Source organism: Haliaeetus albicilla, chromosome 2, assembly GCF_947461875.1.
Source record: "Haliaeetus albicilla chromosome 2, bHalAlb1.1, whole genome shotgun sequence".
Lineage (NCBI taxonomy): Eukaryota > Metazoa > Chordata > Aves > Accipitriformes > Accipitridae > Haliaeetus > Haliaeetus albicilla.
Window position 1 is genome coordinate 29,846,023 of NC_091484.1, and position 25,316 is coordinate 29,871,338.

General features: G+C 40.8%; 2 protein-coding genes across 8 annotated transcripts in view; both read right to left on the reverse strand.

The window, feature by feature from the left end:
• STK17A (serine/threonine kinase 17a) overlaps positions 1-10,405 on the reverse strand; it is a 28,802-nt gene extending 18,397 nt beyond the window's left edge. The window contains exons 1-2 of the mRNA XM_069812166.1: positions 10,069-10,405; positions 1,743-1,955 (exon numbers count right to left, since the gene is read on the reverse strand). Coding sequence (XP_069668267.1) covers positions 1,743-1,955; positions 10,069-10,253 — 398 coding nt within the window. The 5' untranslated portion in view covers positions 10,254-10,405. The remainder of the gene's footprint in view (positions 1-1,742; positions 1,956-10,068) is intronic.
• A 5,813-nt stretch (positions 10,406-16,218) lies between these two features.
• Positions 16,219-25,316, reverse strand: part of HECW1 (HECT, C2 and WW domain containing E3 ubiquitin protein ligase 1) — a 359,806-nt gene continuing 350,708 nt past the window's right edge. For all 7 annotated transcript variants that reach the window (XM_069812200.1, XM_069812217.1, XM_069812185.1 and 4 more), the window contains one exon: positions 16,219-21,429. In XM_069812200.1, the coding sequence (XP_069668301.1) occupies positions 21,318-21,429 (112 nt within the window). In that variant the 3' untranslated portion in view covers positions 16,219-21,317. The remainder of the gene's footprint in view (positions 21,430-25,316) is intronic.

A 25,316-nucleotide genomic window follows, 5' to 3' on the forward strand; every position in this document is an offset into this window, starting at 1 on the left:
AGGCAAAGGACTAGGTACCCCCCTCAGCCCTTTTGACAGATTCAACATCAAGACAAGAAACTTTAAAACCTTAGCAGACAAAGTTAGTGGCCAACAATGAAGGTTTGTTTTTCTTCTTCCCAAGATAAAGATCGGCTACACAGACCATCAAGCTTAATAGAAACTGAAATGCCCTAGAAAAGCTTGCAGTCTAGATATGTTCTTTAATCCTCTGCATACAGAATGTCAGAAATCTACTAACATTCATACCTGTTTTGTTGCAACATGTCTCTGGAACATGCTGACATTAAATAAGCATCCAGACATATTTGCTGAAGTCAGGGAAAGACTATTTTTGTAACTTACAACTTTAACAGCTATTTATCTGAAACAAGGTATGACTGATGCATATAAAACCAATAATGTTGCTAATTACTGAACAACCTAGTTTATACTTTGGATTAAAAATGTTTTGCAATTCTAAGAGAATTGAGTTCTAAAAGAAAACTAGCAATTTTGCATTAAAATGAACACAAAAATCCATTGCTCATATCAAGCTTTGGATTCTACTACTTGTGTTATATCCCTATGGGATCCAGAAATTTAAAGTGTATTCTAGTTAGATCTGTGCTTCTAGTATTTAAAGCATGTATTTATGAGTCTCCAATAACAGCAGTTAAAACTCCAGAAGCTGTCACACCTTTGCATTATAACAGATACTCGACTATTTCATAAATCATGAATTCCATAAGGGTACAATGAAGTTGAAAAATAATGTATTCTAGAAGGAAGTTTGCCTTAGCAGTCATGGTTTCATTCCATTTCATTGAACTTTAAAAGATACAGTTTCTTTTGAATTCTAAACAAGATCAGATTGGGACACAAGATTTCTTACCATTTCTTTTGTTATCAAGCAAGAAAAGAGCTGCACAAACTAGATTTATCTTTGCAGACAGGTTAAGTCACTTCTGAACTATCAAGCCTCACTGTTCCTCTCCTGATAATTTAAAATCTGTAGAGCCTGAACATAATCTTAACAGAGTTCAATAGCAACAAGCATTTGGCTACCTCTTGGAACCTAGATGTTAAATCTAAAGCCACTGGCATATTAGATGAACAGTCACAACAGCTGCATAAACACCCATCTGGACAAACTCAAGGGGGGAAAAAACCCCCACACAGACAAATGTAGATTTCACAAGTTAAACGTCATTTGAAAGAAATTATTCTAGGTCTGAATCCTCCTACTCTTTTTCTTCCCCCAAAAGATAATGATTTAGAGAGCTTTTCTTGCAGATCATAGAGGGTTTTGATACTTTCTTTTTAACAATGACATCGCTTTCAATACCTCTTTCATAACTGGTAAAAAAAACAGATTTCACCCCATCTTTGTCACTGTCAATGAAATAAACTTCAGTTTTTGAACAGATACTCATTGCTTCTTTCCTGTTCCTCTTTTGCAAGAAGGGAGTGTACACAGTTCATATTTCACTAAAGATTTTTTTAACTACATAAATTATAATTCAGCTTTCAATGACACTACATAATTGGAGAAATTTATTATAATCTGCAGTAGTTACAAGACTGCACATAACTTCTTGCAATACTGATTTTCTTAACGATTCTTTTTTGAACTCAAGTAAGTGTAACAGGCAAGCAATAAAATCTTTTCACATTATTCATACTGATACATGGTATTTTTACATTATTAGTTTTAAGCAAATACTGCAGAAAGTTATTCAGGAATTATTACTAGTACTTACTATTCCAGGACTAAAATCATCTCTGTTGCAGTTTCATAAACTTCATGCAAGTTAATGACCCAAAGGTTGCATTGTGCCAGCTCAAGGACGGCAATTTCATGGATTATTTCCATCCGACAGTCTTGGCCCTTTCTTCTTTTTCTCATGAATTTTGCTGCAAACTCTCTTTCAGTATCTTTCTGGATACACTTCTTCACCACTGCAAATTTTCCCCTGAAATTAAAGAAGAATTTTTAAATTAAGTCCCTTAGTGACAAGTTTAGTATTGCCCTTATAAATTAACATTTCATGAAACTTGAACTAAATCTCTATTAATGGAAACATTTGAAATATGTTCCAAATTTAGAAAGATGCCTTGCTGAGTGATAATCCCTACACTTAAACGTTAGGAACACTACAATCCAGAATGTAATTTAACTTCCCTGAAAAATAAGGAATTAAAAACCCCTATCAATTCAAGGAACCTGGATTTCAAAAATACAGAATAAACAAGCTGTGCTTGTTTGCAAGATTAAGTTATTCTCCAACCTTTCATTAAAAAGGCTGGCAAACCCAAAGTGTACACACTGGCAATTTATGCTTTCTATGACTATGTCACAATAACCCAGTTATTGTTTTCTAAAGTATCCCATCATATTCAAGGCAACAGCAAACACCACTCTTACTAAATAACTGTTCAAAATCCTGCTCCATTTGCCATGCAATATCCAGATTCTGCTCTGCATTTTCAAAGATGGCACTTTGTATCTTCACTATGATATGTGTCAACTGCTAACAGCCAGAATTTTTTTTTTCCTTTAACAGTTCTCACAATCCCTTATTCTTAGTCCCACTGTAAAAGTAAGGAACATGGATGATTTTAAAAAAAATTAAGCAGCTTGGCCAACATAAAGCTTTCTAACAAAATTTTTGCAACAGTGATAACTTGAATACACACTGAGCAGAACTGAGCTTAGTGCTTAACCCACGTTAATGAGCGTCATTTCTGACAAAACACACAACCGATGAGTTACACCAAGCCAGCAGGCTAGCTAAAACCACACTGCAGCACTTACGTCAGAAGACTTCCCCCACAGCATTTTGGACTGAAGTGTCTGCTCTCAACTTCTTGCAATAGAGTCTCACGCCACCTACTCCACTCCATTCCATTCATATAGTACTGATTTTTAGACTGAAAAGGTCTATTAATTAATATCCATCATCTAATGCAATGAGAATTCTCATACTTGGAAGTATAGCAGTCTTTTTAGTTCTTACCATACGGGTATAATGTTCATCAAAACTACCTTTTTTATTTATATATAAAAATTTTCTTACAAAGCTGCAGGAATAGCTTGGAGATCTTTATTTTTGTTCTTAACTTATTGTAGGGTTGCTGAGACCAAACTAGGAGTCCTCATCTGGCTTGGAATACAATTACATGGGTTTTGCCTCTCCTATCTCCAAGCTGAAGTTCACAGAATTAACTACTTCAGCTCACGTGAAAGTTTTCACTCTCACAGCTCCCAACCTATTGGCAGACTGCTATCCATGAAATGTAATTGCTAAAAGAAATGTGGTCAGCTTGCTCTTAACAGGCATTTGTTTCAAAATTACCCAGTCTAAATGAATTAAGTCAAATAAGCACCCACAAAGTGGGTATTTGCTAGGCAATCTTACTAAAATAATCGGACTTCTAACCACTGATACAGCCACAGTAATTCCGCTAAGAATAGTATTTTGTATAAGCACACATTATCTACAGCACAATATGTATTAAGGCTAGACCAGAGCACAGCCCAGATATCTGTAAAGGCAGACAAAGAGTAAGAATATGCTTTCAGTGTCTTGAATCCAATTTTGGGGGAGAAAGTTCTTAATTGCTAATATGTACGTTAAGATAAATTTTCCTTTGCAAATGCATGAAAATAGTATTACAGGATTTTGTAGCACTAGGAAGGTGTGGTCAAAAGATCACTATAAAATGCATTAATCACTATAGAGTTACCACAGAACACCACAGGAGGAATAGACACCTAAACCCCAAATAAAGCCTAACAACCTGCTAGGTGTCTGGTACGCATCTACCAAAAACCACGCTGGAAGAAATAACAAATGTGTACAGTAGAGACAGCTCATCAGGAAACATAGGAATGTGCTAACAATGCTACCAATCCCCAAAATACTGCCAGGACAGTGTTTCTTTTGGGTAGATTTCTAGGAAGTTTGTGACATTAGTATTGCAGCTAAAAGTATAAACATCCCTCCAGTACTGCAATCCTGACCACACAGAGAGCAACCTTCCTTACGCAGCCAGTGAAAAGGATTTTAAGTTATTCCAAACGAAGACATGTATCTGTATGATTCATGTACAACAAAAAGCTATGCATTTATTGAAAGTGTTAAAATTCTTGACATTTTTAGCACCAAAACCAAAAACAGCACAAGAAAAAAAACCCTAGCAACTGTGCTGGTAAGAAAAATCCCAACAGATAAAAATAAATTGAGAGACTAACAGATAAGCCCTTTAACAGCAAGTTATTCTAATACCTGGTAGATACTAAGCCTTTATACCAAAAACCTAGACTCCTGGGTTCAGCCTTCTCTGTTTTTCTTAAATAGTCTCTGAATGCACAGTTTCCTTCCAGCTGAATGTCACCTTAGCACAGAATCAAAAGCTTTTAATTCTAGCACCGGTGAAGGACCTAGAGAAAGTAATTTAGAAAAGTTTGAAATCTCTATAATACAGCTTTCAAGAACACAGTGTTGTTTTGCATTATGCACAAAATCTATCTGGAAGCAAGTTAATTAGGCTAATGAGTACCAACGTTGCCGATTCATCGCACATTAGTCACTATGGAAATAAAACAGTATTCATGGGGCAGCAAGAAACAGCAAGAGCCACCACGTGTGTGGCCACCCATGTCCTGTGTGGCTGAGCTGGCCAGAAGCCTGACAGGTGATGTAATTAAAAGGACAGGTTACACAGGAGTTCAGCCAGCTGACAAATACTAATTCTTAGTTGTTTAAGACCAAGAACCCTGCCCAGATTCTTTACAGTTATACCTATAATTAGAGCTATTATAACGACTGCCTGTAGAACTCATCTTTTCTGAATACAATCCCCCAAAAGATCCAACTTGACAAACCTGTTGTTTACAGCTAATAGAACTAATTACTGTGCAGCAATCTAGATTCATGCCTGAGACAATTTCAGAGCGAAGATCCAAAGATACCATCTGCTGAATGGTTAAGCCAAAAGATAAATTTGTAAAGAATTTCTTTTTTGATAGAGACAGAATAGTAGATGATACAGATACAAACAAGCTTTCCCATTAAGTACACATTTCATATGCTTCAACTTTGCTTTTCTTAAAATCCTGCTTTTCAGAACTCCTTATGAAAAAAACTATTAGTGAAAATAACATTAGATCAGAGCATTGCTAGTTTAGCTGTATGGAGAAGAGCTAGCAGCAAGAACGCTGCATTGAAAGAAGAACAATTTTGAGAGGAAATACTTAATGTGCATTTCCAAAGTTAAAAACTGACCACCAGTCATCCAAACACAAACAAAAATGCTTTGAAGGGAGACATGAATAGGAACCTAGAAGTAGTTCTCAGTCCTCACAAAAGTCTCATTCAAGAATTATGATTTAAGATAAATCATATCTGATCACAAAGCAGCTCAATGTCATCTTTTCAGTTTGCCAACAGAATTAGCATTGTTTCATCTAGCATACGTTATGGCTTAAAGCAAAAGCCTCAAATCACAAATCAAATGTCAAATCAGATAAGCTGGAACATTTATGTCACACCAGTTAATTTTGGCTGTCGTAGGCTCAGAACAGAGAACTAACCTTACTTTAACAGTTATTTTTAAAGTGACCTATAAAACCTTGTCACTGTAACAAATGCAGGAGTAACAGCAATTCCTGTGAAGATATTTACTTCTTATAAAGTTCAGATGACTTTTCCGAGATCCACAAAACTGTACGCAATTTATTACATAACTCATATCAAACATTTTTTCTGAAGTGTGGGGTTTTTTTCCCCCTACAATTTTTTATTTCCAAACAGCAAGGTGTGGGGATTCCATTTCTGATGTTTGTGAATGATTTACTCACATAAATTTATTCTCAAGTGGTGGAACCAACTACCTGCAACTAACTCTTCATTTTCACCTCTTTTCCACTTTCACTTAGCTCCTCAACTGTTTCACCCTAGCCGTGCTACTGCAGAGCGCAGCTGAGGACAGAAGTATAACAGCATATACATTCTTACTGGTGTGCAAAATTGTACCAGTGTCATGTACCACTAAGATATACATTACTGAAAGCTACCTGAGAAATAAGCAAGTTCATGCCAGAGTTTGCAGGGCGGGGGTGTGGAAATCAAGACATGGATTATCTGCACATGAAACTACGATCAGGTCACTAGTCAGAAACAAAGAATATTTCCTTATTATTCTGTTCAGTCTCCTCAGATGATTAAAATACTTGTTATTCTTAGCTGTGGGTGGAGAATGAGCTTGTCTGCTTTAACAAAAAACTGGGAATGAGGAGAATCAACTGAATTGCACTTGACATACATTTACATGTATGCGCTGCATGCATTTCGCTAGCAGAAGATTGCTTATTTCAGGGCAATCATTTAAGGTGACTGCTACCTTCCAGTGAGAAGAAAGCAAGGCCAGTCATTTATGCCTTCCTCCAACCCAGCTCTAGCATCAGAAGTATTATTTTCTGTACACAAATAATGATTTCCAATATGTACATAGCTTGTTTTACATTAAAACAAAAATGCAATAGTCCCTCAATGAGCTGAAGAATTAACTAATAGTCTAGTAATATTTTGTGTGCAATTAGGAGTTTTTTGTTGAGGAAAAAGGAGCAAAGCAACCAAATACAATTATACTAGTCTCTTTAAAGAAGCTCTAGGTAATACAAATTATATTGTTCCCCATTTTACAGTACAATTATGGCTTAAGCACAGATGGTAAGCGGAAGAAGAGTTAAGCAATTGGTGTCTTGTCCTCTTGCAAAGGTTACCCTACTTTAACCTAACTCAAGCTAGCACTGTCTGAAAACACTTAAGTCTGAGTGAGTTGATGAGAAGTGTCACCCTTAAAACATCCATCAGAGGTAAGTTTGATTTTAAACATCATGCAGATGAAGACTTGTGTGAGAATGTTCTGATTTTGGGACAGTAAAATTAATAAGGCTGTGAAGACTAGCCCAAATTTTCATTTATTAGAACATTTCATTAAAAACCCCTGGCATTTCCATGCCATCCTAAGCAACTTAAAATAATTTCCTTTCCAGAGTAGTCATTATAACCACGTTTTTGGTATTTTTCATAAATTAACCTGGTTTTCCTAGCAGCTGTATTTTGATAGACTTGCAAATGCTTATCAACTACTGAACGAGGCAGCAGCCTTTTGGAGCACATATACTTTACATTCTCAAAGCAGCTTTTCCCCCCATAAGCAGAACTACTGAAGCCTGCCCCTCCAGTGACATTGTGATCAAGTTCCTCCCAGGATCATCTATGACTTCCAGCAATACTTCTCCCAGGACTTTCGCTCCCTGACATGCCACCAGGGGCCAACAGCCCCAGTACCTCCCTTCCCTGCATTGCTAGAACTGCAACACCTTAACATTTTCCCACATTACCCCCTCTTCCCAACTCCTCCACACACAGGTGACAAGGGAACAGAGGTCCCAAATGCCATGCGAATTCAACATACATATGTTGACTAACTGGATCAGAGGCCAAAGAGCACACAAACCCTCTGAGTTCATGCAGCACCCCCGCTCTCAGCAAAGGTGCTAAATCTATTTTATTTTCTCTCCCCGCTGTCGGTTTTAAACACAATTCATATGAATGCTGTTATTCTCAAAGCCTCTATCTAAAGTTCAGCTTTTAAATTGTTTCCCTAATTCTGGGAAATGGGATAGATGAATATTGAGTGTATAAACATTTTTTGTTAGCCAATTCAGCTACCCGATTAGAATTAAAATAGACTATGTTGTGTGCACAAGGACTGCTTTTCACCCGAGACAAAAACCTGTCACACCTGGGTGGTAATTTGTCCAAGTCCTTTGTAGAGACTTACACACTTTATGAACAGATAAGAGTGAAACAATTTCTGCTAAGTATACATTATCAATGAAATGACAGACAGTTACAAGTGGCAGAGAGACTTTACCACCTACGCTTTGTCACAACGAGTTAGCAAAAAATTGTCTTTAATGGGAGTACTTGAGCCGAAGTATCCACTTTTTTTAAAATCAAAATGTAGTAAAAAAATAAGCATTCAAAGTTGAATAAAAAACCAAGCACATACAAATGTATAGATTTCTGTACTCTAAGAGAAGATAGTGAAAACATTTGTGAAGTTGAAGAGAGAAAAAGGTAGTCTGAACCAAAATACATGCAACTGTTGTACAAAAACAAGACAAACACTTCAAACAGTTACTTAACTAATTTTAACATAACTACAGGTGCAAAATCACAACCTTCATGTGAAGGTCATCTTTAAATGTAGCTGTGGTCAGAAATGACTCCACACTAAAAACCATGCTGAGATTTACTTGTTTAAACTGCAGACTCAGCTTTGCTGTAGTACTTAATTCTTGTTCAAAGTGTAAAGCCAATCACTTCAGCTGTACTTTTGTGTGCCAGAAGGAAGCTTCTCTAGTCTATTTTCCAATTAGGCCAAAAAATGTCACCCAGCTCTAAGAAAAGCTCTCACTCCATGGCAGAACCGCAAAATATTTTCTGAAAAGTCATCTGATCTTCAAATAAAAAACCCCCGAGCAGCAGGGATACCAGGTCATCCTGTGCTACAACTGCTCCTATGCCTTCCTGATTGTTGCTTAGAATTTAGGCTGTTTTGTGGCCTGCATTTAGTTAGCTTCAGTTTCCAGGCCCTGGACATTGTGGTCACATCACGGTTAAAAAAAAAAGCCTTCTCACTTTATGGGATGTTTCTTCCACCTGCTTCCCATGAGAATGCTTTAGGCCACTATGTTTAAACAGGTATTATTCTATTAGTACATCAGAGGTACTAAGCGAGTGTTAAGCTGACACCTAGGCAACCTAAAAATTTGTTGGAGGGACTTACAGCAGCTAGATTTGCTTTGAAACCCTTCTTTCCTCTTTACCTCCAAAGGGGTTGTTTTTGCTGCTGTGTGAACTGAGCTACAAAGCCAGCATAACTTGCAAAAGAACATAAACTGAGGAGTGTATCTTGCCATATATCCTGTGGTATTTCATCTAGTCTTTTTTTTTTCTGAATACTCTTTAGATTAAGCACATGTAATTGTGAGTAAGAATACTGTCATTCTTTTTACAAGAAGTGACAGAATTTCAGACAAAAATATGGGTTTAGTGGTGCTGAAATTCCATATATATAGTTTCTGAGATGCAGAAGCCTTCCAATGAGACCTTCTGCCTCAATCCTTACTTGCTCTCAGTCAGGTGTTGAAATTATACCTTCAAACCAAACCTTACATGCGGAATCACTTTCAAAACCAAGGTTTTTTTAACCAGCTTTTTAATTCTTTGAGAAGTTCCACCATTAGATTATTCTCAAGCACATGCTACCGCAAACCAGCCTCCTCTAGACTTGTTTTTCCCCATGTCACAGCTTACAAAGCTCAAGGGAAAAAGAAAACCCCAAACAAACGGGCAGGTTTCCGTCTCCGGTGGAAAACTGGAGGAATACTCCCTACTCCACACCGGCTCCCAGGGAAGGGCGCAGGATCTCCCCAGCCAGGTTCCCAAGGCTGAGGACGACTCGTTCGCTGGAAGGAGGGACAGGCAGCCGCGGCCAGCAGCAGCTGGGGTACAGCTGCGCTGACAGCTGCCTCCCAGCACCCCTTCCAGCCCAGCGCGACGGGCACGTCCCCGGAGCCGACCCACAGCGGGGCGAGGCCAGCGAAGGGGTGCCACTAAAGGCGGCTCTCGCACGGGGCAGCCACCCCCCCCGCGCTCCCCGCTCCCAGCCTGTTCAGCTCCCCCGGAGCGGCAGAGGAAGGGGCGGCAGGTGAAACCGCCCGCTGCCTGCCTGCCTGCCTGACTACCTGCCTGGCGGCGACTCGCTGCGGCGGGCAGCGAGAGGGGAGACGCGGCGCGGAGGGAAGGCGCCCGCTTGGCCCCCAGCCCCGCCGCGGGCGGCCGAGCGGCAGGCTCCGCCGCGGGCACATGCCCTGCGCCCGGCGCTTGGGGAGAGCCGAGCCGAGCCGGGACAGGGGACACGGGACACCTCCTGTCACCTCCGCGGGAGCACCCCCAGCCCGGGGACGGGGCGGCAGCGCCAGCCGCGCCAGCCGCCCCCGCTCACCTGCCGAGCTCCCTGCCGGGGCTGAGGCTGTACCGCTGCTGGAAGGGCTCGGTGCGGATGGGCGTGCGGATCTCCGTCAGGAAGCCGCCTCGCCGCCGGCCTCGGCCGGGAGCGGGCTGGGGCGGCGGCGGCGGCGGCCGGTCATCGCGGGAGCGGCTGGGTGGCGGCTTCTCCTCGGGGCTCATGGCTTCTCCCTCAGCCGGGGGACGCCTGCCCCTGCCCCTGCCCCTCTCGGTCCGCCTCTCCGCCGGGCTCCCCTCGGGCTCCGGAGTGAGCCGCCAGCCGCCGCGGCTCGAGGAGGGCGCGGGCAGCACGCGCCGCGCCGAGGGGACGGAGGGGCGGGGCGCAGCCGCGGGGCCCCGCCCTTTAACGCCTCACCTTGGTGGAAGGGAGGGCGGGGGAGGGGAGCGAGGGTTCGCGGGGCGGGGCGGGGCGGGGCGGGGCGCCGCGCGGCGCCGGGAGGGACGGTTGGGCAGCGCCACCTGCCGGCGGCCGTTGGGCGCGAGGGAGGGAGGGAAGTGGGCGACCGAAGGAGGGCGGCGGGCCCTCCCGCGAAGTGACGGGATTTAAATAGTAATGAAGCTGCGATGAGCGCCCGAGTGACGCGCTGTTGGCTGGTGAGGCACCACCGTTCAGGCTTTCCTCGGTACCTGCGCGACCCGGGACCTCGGTCTGTGGGCGCTCAGGGGTGCCCCGAGGGAGCGGTAGGTCAGAAGGGGGAAGCCTGAGGTGAAACCGCAAGAGCGGGTCGTGAAGGGCATGCCCTCGTGGGGACACAGGGCTCAGGCCCGTCGCGGGGGCGCTGGGATGCCAGGCTGGAGGAAGGCGAGAACAAAAGGGGCAGCGGCAGCTCCGAAGGGGACAAACACGCCTAATGAAACCTTGGCCTCTGTGGTACCTAAGGCACAAGCTCCAATTAAGACTTTCCCACAGCTGGGGCGTGCTTAGCTTCTCTCCTCCATGCATGCCTGAGCTCCACGTGTCTATACGAGGTGCGTAGGAACTGCCTGCCAGTCATCCATTTGTCCAGGCTGGTGGAAATGGTTTCACGTGAGTGTAACTGGAAGAGGCTTGAGAAATGGGTGTACTCGGCTCACTTCACAAGCCCTTTGCCATCTGGCTGGCTTAATGTACGGGTTTAAGGAACCCATTCTGCCTGGCAGTCTTTTATCGAGGCAGTGCTGCAGCATTTGTCTCTATTAAGGGCACAGAATATCTTTGCCATTGCCTGCCAACATCCAGAGCACAGAGGAGAAGAGACTAAGAGAGAAACAGGCCAACATACACGAAAGGATTCAGTCCAAACCTGGGTCATTGATCAGGGATGGGAGTACAATTGCTGACAAGGCATTTTTCCAGAATTCCCTTATTCCCTTAATGCCAAATCCGATTTCTGGAAATAAAGAGTTTAGGAATAAATTCCAGAACCAGTATGTAGTTTTGAGTGTATTGCTTCTTCCTATCTGGAAGAACTTTTACTCCATATAGTATGTAAGTTTATCTACTTTTCTTCCATAGGGTGGAAACTACCAAAGACATGAGAAGTGTCTTTAATATAACAGGAAGATGGATTTGTTGCATTCTTAAAAAGAATTATCCACAGAACAGGAGGACAATGACAAAAAGAAAAATTGTGCTTTACTGTCTTGAAAACTGACCGAAATAAAATCTTTTCCCACTTTACTATGCACTAGCCAGACTATGCTTTGCCTAGTCGCACCAGAACATTGTGAAGCTGATATATGTTGTATTAATTTGTTTTCCCTGTAGAAAGGATAAATATAAGCTTTATGACTCACTGTAATTTCACCTGTGCATCCAAACAGCACTGATCTTAGTCTTAAATACTGCAGCATAAGCTTATATGTGCTACACACACAGGGAGAAACATGTGCAGATATGAACAATGCTCCATTTATTTAGAGATAAGCTAACAGACCTATCTAGGCTGGTTACTCTCATATGTTACCTCCTGATAAAATATATATGCTTTTTTTTCTGTTGTTTGGATATTTGGCTTCAATCACTGAAATATTATTAGTTGTTGTATGCTCAATTGCACTCAAATGGCATAACAAACGATTTCTGCTTGTATAGATTAACATTGACTGTTTTACATATCAACATATTTTTTTATTTTTCTGCCAGCAGCATCCAAGGAATTCATTCTCATGAGCTGTGTTCGGGCTTCAAGCTAAGAGGCAGGAGGTGAGGTGGAAGACACTACCACAGGTGTTCTGTTTAAAAGAATGTCCTTTTCACTTTATGTCTGCGTGCACTGGAGTGAAAGAGTGATTTCTATTCTGCCCTGAAGTTGTGGATCAAACGTTTTGCACAGGGACATAAGCTTTGCTCAGTTATATCTGTCTGACTAGCTTGATCTTCACAGGATGTTCCTCTTCCCAATATGGATGTATTCAGGCAACTTGTACATGATGGAAGAGTTACCCGAAACCATCATCATCATGGTCCATTTATAACAGAAATATGAAATCCAACCATCCCTAGCTTAGCACACATAACTTAAGGTTGTTTTTCAGGTGCTAAATTCATCCTTTGAACTTCCCATGATCTTCCATGGCTGGAATTTCTGCAGGCTGCTTAAGTTCTGTATGAAGTTAGTTATTTTGCATTGATGAGCTACTTATTTCTTGATGTGATTGTTTTATATACGAGGAAGCAGGAAGAGGACACATTCCTCACTTGAGGTGTTTCCTCAACTTGTATTCCTCAAATGCTTCTTGTCATCACGTAAAGGCACTTACACAAGAGCTCCGAGTACCCAGCACCAAGAAAAAGGAGTCCCCTGCTACGCTTTTGTACAAACTGAGGTTTCTTACCGCTGCAACAAAGGAAGTGTTACTAATCGTCACTTTTCTAATTCAAGGAATGAAAGCACAGCTCCACTAAGTGGCAGCACTAGGCATCATTACTGCCAGCTTTGCCGAGTTGCTTTTATATTTGTGAGAGATTTAATATAAACTGCTGCTCATGTCACAATAATATGTATGTCTCTTTTTTTGCTCATAGGGTTTGATTTCACCATTTCCAGGACAGATGAATAAACTCGTGCTCAGAGAATCTACGAATAAACTTTCCAAATACTTTCACTTGTTCATATTTTGCAGAAATTTCCATTTGTATATGAATTTTACATATATTATAAAAACATTAATTTACCAGTTGGAAAACACATCATATGGGTCCCCACGCATTATATCGGGTGCTCCTCAGATCAGTTTCACAGCCTCTCTGCAGTGCCAAGGCGGTCCCAAAGATTCATCTTTCACAAATAAGACTATATTTTACAAAATCCAGGGTGCATCACTACTTATTTTATGTCTGTGTCCAGAGCATAAAGATAACCTGTTTCAGTTTGTACGTTAGGAGGACTAAAATATGGAGCTGAAGCACAACTATGAAGTTCAAAAGCCATGCTGTGTGCTTTACATACCATAGTAGAAGGGGTTAAATTCTAAGGTCCCCGTTCTGTTAATGCATGCATCACTAAAGCTGTTAACTTACATGCCTAAAGCAGGGAAGTTTATATTCAATTGCCAAAGACGCCAAAGCTGTCAGTAAACATATCCTCACACATTGTAAGTATAATCTTATATAAGTAATCTATATTACTAATTTCAGTCATTCTTAAAAAGTCACTGATCAGATTTAATTCTAAGACATGCCTATGAGGTTCTGAAGTCAAATCACAGCTTGTAACAAAGTTCCTAAGCAGATTCCAGTGCTGCCCCAGCTGCATTCCTGAAAAGCTGTTATCTAAACATGATGACTCCATGTGGCATGCTGGTTAGGTACCTATATTGCTTCGTCTACAGACTGAAGCATATTAAGTGCTGAAAACAGAAAAATAGGAGCATGTGCAATTTATTTTTGTATGCTGTTTTGATTCCGGAAAATCAGCATTAGGAAATCACACTCAACAATAGTTCAACTGCTGTCTGTGGTCCATCTTGAAACTGACTGAACAGATTTACAGTGTCACACTGAAGAGTATTTACACCATTTTTTTCTTACAACTGATTAATTTTGAAACTGGGAAAGAAAATAACCCATACCAGTCTTTTATTTTCATACTGAAAAATTTAAAAGGTGAAGGTATGTCCCTAACGTGTATTACTCTGTACAGAAGGAAAGGCAAGTGACCTTAGTATTGGTCATAATGATACGATAACTGTTGTTTATCATTGACACAGAAAACTTTCCCATGCAGCTCCACTGTCTTCTTATACCATACGAGTTAATTATATGAAATCCTACATGCCAGCAAATCAGGAAAAAAACATCATCAGTTGCAGTCTTTCTGTTCTCCAGTGACTTCTGTTCTATTCAGTCTCAAAGAGTTGTGGGGATGAGCTTCATTTACACTAGAGTTAAAACAATACAAATGTGCTTTATGCCAAAGCCTAACATAAATAAGAAACAGGGCTTGTGTTTCAGACAGAATAATGTATCATTTTTTTTCTTCAAAACTTAATTGCAAGAGGGTAGGAACTCAACAAACAAAGCCACGCACACTTAATTTTAATATATCCATGAAAGGTATTTTCAGGCAAAACTGATTTTGAAGGTTACCAGAATTAATTAAAAAATAATAAAAGTGTGGCTTTGCAGCTCAAGGAGGCTTTATGATTAGAGGAGACACAGCGAATCCTTTGTGGCTTTGTTCTCCACTGTCCTCCAGAAATGATGGCTATTGTCCAGTCTGGCCTCTTATACGAGAATGAACATCAGGCCACAAGTGGATTTATTGTCTATTGTAGCAAGAAACTATGACTTTGCTACCACAGGGTGGGAAGGGATTATTATTGATTTGTAATATCCTATAGGATTATGGAGTTTTGTTAGCATGCCAGGAAAGACATCTGATGTACGTATGGAGGCTTCAGGCAGACTGCCGCTATATTTTAAGAGAAATTCAGTAACGTTTATCATAGAATGGGTTCTGGTAAAAGACGTAGTTCCAGCCACATATACAGATCACCACTGCAGAAACTGACACCTCTGATGTACCCTACTGATCAGCAGCTCATCTCACCGCTTTTTAGTAAATACTGATTTTTCCTTCTTTTACATGTGAAAATTCAGAGAAACGTAGCTTAGTATCAGAAACTTCCTCTGCCCCCACTTCCAGCTCACATGCATGCACAATCAGGCAAACAAGTTTTGAATAAAGGCTGTGCTGTGAGACCTGGATTTCTTGAGCATGTGCATGGGCGGGTGCTACTCTTGCCACCACCGACGTCCCTGCTGCAGGAGAGCCGGCACTGGCCTCGGGCTTGCGGACCTGCGCTCCTCCACACATGATGAAACGCAGTGCTGACTGCAGAAGGTCTCTTAAGAGCTGTCACAGTCACATAGTTTCACACTTGCTACTGATTTGTCTTCTGCAAGATAGGCTTACCATTTCTGTTGGAGCGTCTTCTATAGGCTTATATTTTTCCTTATAAAAACTGCTCCTCATATTCAAGCTTTCCCATCCTTCATATTGTACCACGATCCCTCATGTGCACCATTTATGTAAGCAAACAGGTATGGTCAGCAAGGTGTCTGCTGACTGTGTATCTGAGGTGTGTGAATCTATCCTGGAATGTGCTAATGAAACATGCCTGAGATATTACAGTGACGAGCAGTAGAGAAATGGGTGTGACATACTATGAATGCCAGAGCATCTTGCTATTTATTTGCTGTCAACACTTAGTGCAGACCCAGCATATGCTATTAAGAAATTATCTTTGCACTTGCCTTTCATACCCATAATGCAGTAATTATACCTAGAAGCGAGGTATGCTTAAGTACTATATACATCTCTGTCCCTCTCTTTGTCCAGATATTTTCTACAGCGAGGAATAAGCTCACATGCTTTCAAGGCAGGGCTGGTCTTAGAGTAGTCTAGGAGAGCATGGGGGCTTTGGTTGTGCACGCTTATGTGGAGAACCTCAAGTTTTAGACATGTACCCTGAGAAATTGAACAAAGGCAGTGGAAGGGCCCGAATGCAATGGTCAGAAAGGGTGAGATCCTGGGAGAGCAATTCCTTAAGTCAGTGGACTTTCACTAGTGCCAGTTTCCATCCACTCTAGTAAAATACATCCTCTACGAAAGAAGTTATTTATAATAGACAGTCCACACAATGCCATAACAAAGTGATTTTATTGACATTCCTCTATAGTGATATGGTTGAATAGAAAGCACAGCCTGAGTATCATGTGACATTTTTCTGTCAATATAAGCAAAATCAGTCCAATAATGAGGACCTTTCCTGCCATTGACTTTATGTAGTCTTTAACAAAAACCATAACAGACATTTCTGTTAGATAAATTGGAAGCTGCAGGGAATTTGGCTAATGGTACAATATTTACTATACCTAGTATCTACTATCTACAGGCATCTGTTTTTCTACTAGAACAAAGGAACTACATGACTCACTAGAGAGAAAGTAACAATCCAAACTTTTGGACCTTGTGATAACTGGAAAACCTATCCCAGATTTAGTATATTGCAGTCATTTTTTTCTTTTAATAACGAACACTGAGGTACAGCAAGAATAATAATAAAAAAGCACCGCATTTGTAATAGAAAGATCTGTAGGTCTGCATTTGACTGAAAGTGTTTAATCTTGACTGGGAAGCCCTATTAATATTACTACGGAGGCAGGGCAAATTATTATTATTATTATTATTATTATTATTCCAACAGAAATTAAACAAATCTCCAGTCAAATTTGTCCTTCTGGAATTCCATAGACTGTCACAGGATTAATAGCGAAGGATGAGTTTAACTCGTCCTCTGTGCATGTATATTTTAGCTTATTTCTTATTTAATTTTCATGTCCAGATTCAGTATCCTACTGTTTTCAACTAGAGGTATGTCAACTATTTGTTACAGTGAAACTAGAACAACAAAACACAAATCCAACAAACACTCCCCCTCCCCACAGGCTGTCTCTCAGACTAGACTACAAACTCAAAACCTTAGCTACAGTTCATTCAAAAGTTCACGGGCACTTGAGCAAACTGGGTGAAAAAAGTCCTGTATGTCAGACCTGTACAAAACTCATGATTTCTCCATTAGGGGTTAGATGTAGTTTGGACCACTTGCTTCTTGCCTTGTGATAGCCACAGATCTCCCTAGAACTTAAAAGTCAAGTTCTGAATATGCACAGCCACATGATTGAAACTGAACGCTCATGTAACGTACTGCAGACTGAGGTGATGGCATTTGTAAGGTTTAGACCTGATGCAATTAACAGTAAGGTACAGCTGTTTGTCCTGGATCAAATCCTGCATAGCTTAGGTGGTTGAACAGTAGGTGGGACTACCTCGAGGTGGAAGACATACTGATGATTTAAAACACCTATTTTCATTCTCATATCTTCAGCTTCATGCTAGTACGGCAACAGGATTTCATAAACAGAAATATCCCTTTCCCTCCCTCTACCATTAATACCAGCACAACCCCTTTGAGAAAGATATGGTCTCTCTGAAATCAAATGTACACATTACCAATATTTGTTGCTCCTATTGAAAACTGCAATTCACAAAAGCTGTCAGATTGCCTATTCCATTTTTCACTTGCATTTTAAAATCTATGGATGTTGATGTCATATTGTAATCTAGCCACCACCATGTTTAAAGGGAACTGAGGTGAAAGACCTGAACACACTATTTCACTGTAAATCTACCCTATGGAGTATCTTCTAGTCTTTACTGTGGGAAAACAATGAAACCAGAAATTCTATAATTAAGAGTCAGTGTTTTACAAAAGAAAACACAGATCTCGGGAGAGCACAGATGATTATATGAGTAACAGCATTTGAATCGAAAGGTGAACAAGGAAGGGTATATGCCTTGCACATACATAACAACAACAAAGACAATTAATTGCGTAATGGGCAGGGTAAATAACAGGGCAAGGGAGATGGGTTCCTCCCTCTCTCCTGTTAGCGCCATTCACTGCCTCACTTACTCTAACCTTACGGTGCCACTTACATGCATGGCTTCCCCTTCACTCCAGACTGGGACCAGATTCAGCCCATGGTATGATGCAATGAGTGGAGAAATGCACCGTGAAGCGTTAATCCGAATATCCTAGAGATGATGTCAGTGTTTGGGAACCTATTGGGGTAGGGCATTTGGGAAGAGAGAGGGATAGGACTGGAATGGTAGAATGCAAGAAAAGTAGAGTATGGCATTTTCTTTCTCTTTGTTTTATGAAAACAGTCAACTCTCTTCCTCTATTCCCAGCTTTAGATCCAAAAAAACTTGCAAGGAAATGTGCACGACCTTCTTACTTTGATGTCATCACAGTCACCTAAGAAAGCAACCTTTAAAAATACTAGGCTGTGCGCTTGAAAGACAGCTTGGACCAAGGATTTTGATGGGAAGTAGCTGGTCATGCTGTATGTTTCCCAGAGCAGGAAAACACAAGGTGCTTGAGATGGCATCTGCCAAACATGGAGATGCGTGACACCTAATCTAGCTTAGTGTGTGGCAAGTGCCAGAACATGTCGTGAAGAAGAATTTCGGGAGAAAGCCTTCTTTTTTTCAATCAGTGGGGTTTGATGCTGTCTCTGAAATACAAACATCTTTTATTATGCTACAAAAAATAGTTTCACTTCTTCTTAATAAAATATAGTTTTTAAATACTTAAAAAAATTTAACTATACAGTATTGTAAAGATCGGATTTTTTTTTTTTTTTTTTTATTTTTTTACTATATTAATGAGACAGCTCTTGATGCGCTATTTTCCTTGGCCAAACATGGACCAACTAGTTGAATACTTCTATTTCTTTTCTTCTATTGTTGGAAGACATCCAACATTTGACATAGTGCAGGTAACTTTATAACATCACCAGGAATAGAACAAGAACCATACAGGAATCACTGGATTTTGGGGCCCAGTGGTGAAGAGGCAGAAATTACATACATTGGAAGATTTCATTGTTCAGTCTCTCCTGGTGTGACTTGCTCTGATGTAATTCATGTGCACGTGACAGACGGTCTCAGAAAAAAGTTAAGATTTCCGTCTGTACCGTGCAGTGGGGCTGGTCATGTGGAATCGGTGACTGAGAGCGCATTTGTGGAAATAATAAGCGTCATTTTTGGTGTCTGGTACAATGAAGCTGGCCTATAGCTGCAGCCTCCATACGCAACCGTAATATGAGTACTCAGTAAGAATAATAACGTACTATGTAACAGATTCTCAGTAAAAGCCATACAGTAAATTAGTATAAAAGGGCTGAAATGTCAAAGAAATTGAATGAATGGGGCAATTTAAATATCCCAAATATTTTATATATCATTAACAAAAGCCACTGTTTCTGCTTAGAAACATGTTTTTGGGTCCATCACCTTTCAAATACCTATTGACCTAAGAATTAAAGCAGGAGAATGATCTAAAACTCTCAGAATGCAGTTTTTCAAGTGCGATGAGTTTCTCTATAGCCACCATAAAAATATGTGGGAAAACAGGGTCCAATTCTTTTCTCTGGAGAGAAAACTTATGGGAATTAGATGTGTCAGACACTGAAGTGGTCTCCTGATTTTACAGTTTTCTGAAGCGTAGCTAACACAAAGCTACCAGTAACAAGCCCCCAAGGGGGTGTGGTGTTTCATGTGAGCTGCTAGACACTATGATGTTACCTTCTCACTTACCTTCACTCCCCCTTCACAAGTCTCTCACTTCATATTTCACACATCCTTTAACATATTTAGTGTCAGAAGATACTTTGTATTTCCTTTTCCCAGTTAAGACAAACACTTTCAATCTGAGATTAGTCTTAGAAAACAAGGGCAGCAAAGATTAATAAACAGAACACAATCAGAGCAGTGAGGTTGATCATAACAGCCTCAGCAAAAACCATCTGGAGACAAGCCTACCGCCGTTTTCCTTTTGTTCTCTGGCTTCAGAGTTGGAATACAAAGTACACCAAACCAAAGAGGATTATGCCTGCAGTAACAAGAGCTAGATCTTCAGTTGAGTGGTACTCAACATGACGGGAGGGCCTTTGGGCCTACTCCAAGAGGAAGTGCAACAAAGTCTTAACCCAAAGAGAGTTACAGTCCCCTCCGTTGCTGACAAGCACCCTCATTCACTGCAGCTTCTCATTTAATAGACCCTAGACTAAAACCTTCTGCCTACAACCGCTCTTCAGGTTATGGAGATTTCCACTGAACAAGAAAAGAAAAATGACAGAACCAAACACCACCCCCAGCAACCATAGATTAGCTCAGCCTGACAGAAAATAAATTGGCTTCTGATACAGGGGATGGGATTGTCTGGACTTCTCATTTGGAAAGGAGCATTTTAAACATCAGAAAACAAACACCTAGTAAACAGAACCCAAGGGTATTTGTAAGAGTAGAACATTCTTCCTATTTCCCCTTTTCCTTGTCATATGCAATACTAGGGTAAGGGAGCCTTGTCCTTTATGCTACATAATAAAACATCCTTCTTGACTGTGCACAACCTTGTGCTTCTTGTGTGGTAAACATTACAATGGAGATGCCCCTTCCAATATCTCTGAAGTGCAAGTTCTCTCCAGTACTGGCAAGTAACAATCATAACAATCGCTGTTATGCTTTGCATTGTGTTACAGGTTGTTTTTTTAGTTTTTGAAGGTCTTATCTGCACCATGTATCTGGGCCAGTTCCAGCTGATGCAACTGATGTGGATCATGAGTTCGTATATAAAAATTTCAGTTTTGCTCATAGGTGTCTCTCAGATGGACACTACATACAGGGAAAACAAGGACAGATGAAGATGTATTTGATCAGCTCCTAGTACTGGATTCAATGGTTAAGAAGTAAGATGGGCTGTGAACTGATTTAGAATGTGGGTATATAAAAGCTTGGAATGCCTGATGAGGTTTTTTTATTTTTTAATCAACGTAGGTGGAAGTAAACATTTATTAACATTTGGTCAAGTGTAGTGTAACTTGCATTTGTATTTTCATTGTTATTAATGGAGGTATGTAGAGATATACAGAAACCTTGAGACAGTTGTTTTTCTATTGCATACAGACTAGCAGTCCATTGGAAACAGAGGATGAAAGCATGAAGGTTAGATCTTAGAGGGCGGCAGTTCTTCATGCACAGCTTTTGTTAACCTTGATTTTTTTTTGTTTGTTCTGTTTTCAAAAATAAAAACATGGGAAACCAAGATCAAATGATGGTGGACAGGAAAGGTGACATCATCAGCCAGAAAAACACCAGAAGTGCCTGAACCCCCTCATTCAAGTCCAAAGGTGCTAGTTTCTTCAACAGCTGTCAGCAGCTTTTCATACAGCATAGAATATGAGGGGTAAGGTGGAAGATCCAAACGGTTGAAACATGTGTGTGCCCTGCAAAAGGAAAAATAGGCTACATGTTAAGTTTAATCTAAATAACTTGAGAAAATAGGAATTGAGAAAACAAGTTCCTACTGAGACTCAAGACATTCAAGTTCACTCAAGAGAGAGAAAAAGAAATTCTATTAAACTCTTAGACCCTGCCAAAATCTGAGGTACTGTAATGTACGTGCACATACACATGAATCTTTCAAACAGAAGACACAAGCTAAGTATCAACATAACATCATTCTCTGCTATCCCTGCATTAGATGTTGCAGGGATCTTGCAGGGATCTTCATGGACATGAATGCTGGAGGTCACTGCAGAGCTGGGGTCTAGGCCCTGATAGAGACAAAACTCCACTACTCTAATTTTGGTTGCTTTGGGTATTTAAAAAAAAATGCAACTCAGCTGTACATCTAACATGAGCAGCTAGTAAGTTTTGCACCAGTGGACAAGCACAATGTGATGAACTATACTGACAGAATGGGCTCAGCATGTGTTTTTACAGTGAGGCAGGGCTGACTGGTAAAAGACCATTCAGGGATCTGCTAACTGAAGAAGGAAGGTTGCCGAAAATGTTCCTGTAAGTCAGCTGTTGGCCATCTGCTGCAAGTCTGGCCTTTAAATGTTATTTATTTGTAGTAGCCAAGGCAAAAGCAAAATATTTTGTGCAGAGCAAGCTGCCAGCTTGATGACCCCCTTTTCCCCCAGTTCTATCATTATACTTACCCCCAGCTGGCAGCACCTTCAAAAGAAGCTGTGGAACGGGTTCCACACATGCCTCCACCTTGTTGCAGCTTTTCTGGTAGCAGCAATTAGAGCCAGATGCAGACTGCACTTCACTGTGTGAGGTGCTATACAAATGTGGAGCAAAGAAACAGCCCCTGCCCCAACAATTCATCCATTTCAACCGACTGAAAAACTGTAGAGCTCATTCAACAGTCAGGGGGGGCACATTTTCATTAAAATGATTTCATTTGTTTTAGTCAACTTGGAGTTTTACATCGTGCTAGAAATATTTGTTTTCTTTTGCTCCCTCTGATAAATGTGAATTGACAAAACCCTACAGAAGGAAACGTAGTCTCAATGGCTAACAACATCTAAGCTTCTGGCCCCTAGTATTTTTAGAAGCCGTGAAGTTGTTTTAGCTTTTCTATCTCATACTTTAATTCAATGATATTTCTTCAAAACTGAAGCAGAACTGCTATCTTGGAGAAACTATGTGAAACTCTGCTAGTCATCTCTTAGGCCACCCACAAAGTGAGGAAAACATGATACTGGTACATGGGCTGGCCTGAGACTTGCAGATTCAGAGGGAGAATTTTATCAAGCACCAGTGGTGAATCATTAAAAGCAATCAAGCAGCTGAAATAGCCAGAGGCACGTAATCTTCACTGCATCACAGAATTTCTATTAGGAGAGCTTTTACTGTCCTTTTTCCCCTTCTGAATGAAGATTTGTTAGCTGGTCACTCTCAGACAGAGTGTACAATAAACACAGAATTTGCGGAAATGAGCTGGGAACATATGAGTTATTGAAAAAGGAACATTAATAAAGCCATTATTTAATACATCTCTTGAAATTAAACATGGCAGCTCATGTGTATTATCCATGAGTAGCCCTGCACTGTTTATTGTTTATCTCAGCAATCTTTGGCAACGTAAGCTGTTTCTACAGCCGTTGCCAATACGTATCAACCACTGGGAGTTAATTAACTGAAGGATTCTTGTAGTCCATTCAGAACGTGTTTATCATAGGCAAGACAGCACCATTCAGAGACAGCCGGTCTTGAGGAGCTCAGCTGTCTGGCTCCAGAACTGGAAGCAGCATAGTCATGGTGGCTCAGGTGTGGATTCTGCTAATGTAACTTTCCTGAATCTAAAGTAATATCTCTATATGGTACTTAACCGTGGCACATTTAACTGTATGAGACCACAGCACCTCAGATGTTGCTGTCATGCATCCTATTGTGCAGTGCAGACATATCCACAGCCACTGACTGGTGTTTATTTCTTGCAGACATGCATCTTGACTGATCATCATCCATCTCATTTCATACTGGTTATGAAACAACCTTGCAATGCTGTTGACTTTTAGTGATCCTTGACCTAGTCAAACTCAGAAAAAAGATAAATTCCTTTTCCTATTTTGAGGTTTATAGAAGTGGGCTCTTCTATAGAAGGTCTCAAGGAACTTATTGTGGGGAGAAACTATTACAAAGAAAGGAAGAAAAAGTCAACATGTCTAGAAACATGGAAGCATTTTGCCAAGCAACACTCTTGTGTTCTCCAGTTCAACAACTTTATAGAAAAAAAATCCTTTCACTTAAAAAACTGTCATCAAATCAAAAATGAAAACTAATTTTCAGGAGTACTATGCATTACGTTTACACTTCTACCTACTTAAGGTGCAAAACACAATACATTGCTAAGGGCAAAACCCGAGTTTAAATTCTGGTCTGTGAAACTGCTGTGGATCTACTGCAACTCCAATGATGCCAGTGAAGCCCACTCAATCCTACACCAAGATAACTGCATGCAAAATTGTCCGGTATACATTCAGCAATGGGCCTAATTGGTTCTTTGCTGCAAAGGTCAGACATGGTGTCTACTTGTGTAACTGAACAACATATTCTGTCTCACCTGAAATAAGAGAGAGGGTTGATTGGGACTCCTTCTCATTCAGTGTTCCCTCTCTCCTCAGTATTGCTGTGCATAGCACCTTTGCCTCTTGCAACTGAAAGCTGAAACCTTTATTTTCCAAACTGGACTAAAAACTAATTGCTCAGCCTCTAGTCTGTCCTGTTATGCACTGCGCGATACTGCAGCACACTGGACAATTAAGACGCAAGGATATTTTCCATAACATCCACTGTTGCCTAACTCTGTGCCTTGTACTCCAAAGGGGTAAATTCCTCCTGACTGGTGTTGATCTACTACTACTGATCCCAGTGAGAGTGACTACAGTAAGCATAATCCAGGGGACACTTGCTGCACATATTGGGGTGAAAATATTACATCAGCAGTGCAAGAGACAGTCACAGCAATGAGAAAAGCCTTTCTTCCCTTGATTAAGCCTCCTACCACATAAGCCTGCTGACATTTGAGAGGGTGTTCAGGGAGTGAGAGGTCTGGAATAAGGATTAGATTGGTAAGAGCTTTTATGGAAAGGATTCTCGCTTCTCTAGAAGAAAACACAAGATAAAGTCATGTAAACCAACCCTGACCCTCATGTGCCCTCATCATCCAGTAATGGACCACTTAAAATTTCATTCTCCCTGGCAGACTTTATTGCTCAAAGTAGTTTTGGTGGGTCTGAACCTTTAATCTTGCTCACTGTTCAAAGTGCTGTGCTATTGCTTTTTCTTTTAAGAATTCTCTCTAAAAATTATAAGATTTTAAGATTTTTGCATTCTTCTTTGTCACTTCCTTTAATCCCCATAACAATGAGAGTCCGAAGGCAGTAAGTGCGCACAGAACCCCCTCCTATCGTATTTATAGCTTGAACCTATCAACTAAAATAAGACTTGCATTCTAACATAACCATGCCTGTCAGGCAGAAACTGGGCATTTCTCCTTTTCACTTTGCTTTCTTTAGATGAACCCACAAACCCATCTTTGATCAGCCTCAGGACCCACAGGTATCAACTTTTGTTCCTTTTGTCTGTAAGAAGGAACACTTACATGCTGTCTGGGAACCACTGCCTAATAGATGAATGTAGATTTGTAGTTGATATTTCTGTTGTATGTGAGAAATGAGGAAAGAGAAGAGGGCTGGGAGATAAGGAATGATAAAAGCCAGCAAAGCACACACACTCAGTCCACTGGGAAAGAAGGAAATGATGAGAACAAAGTTCTTTGTAGTCATACAGAATCTTTTTTCAATTGCTATATGGG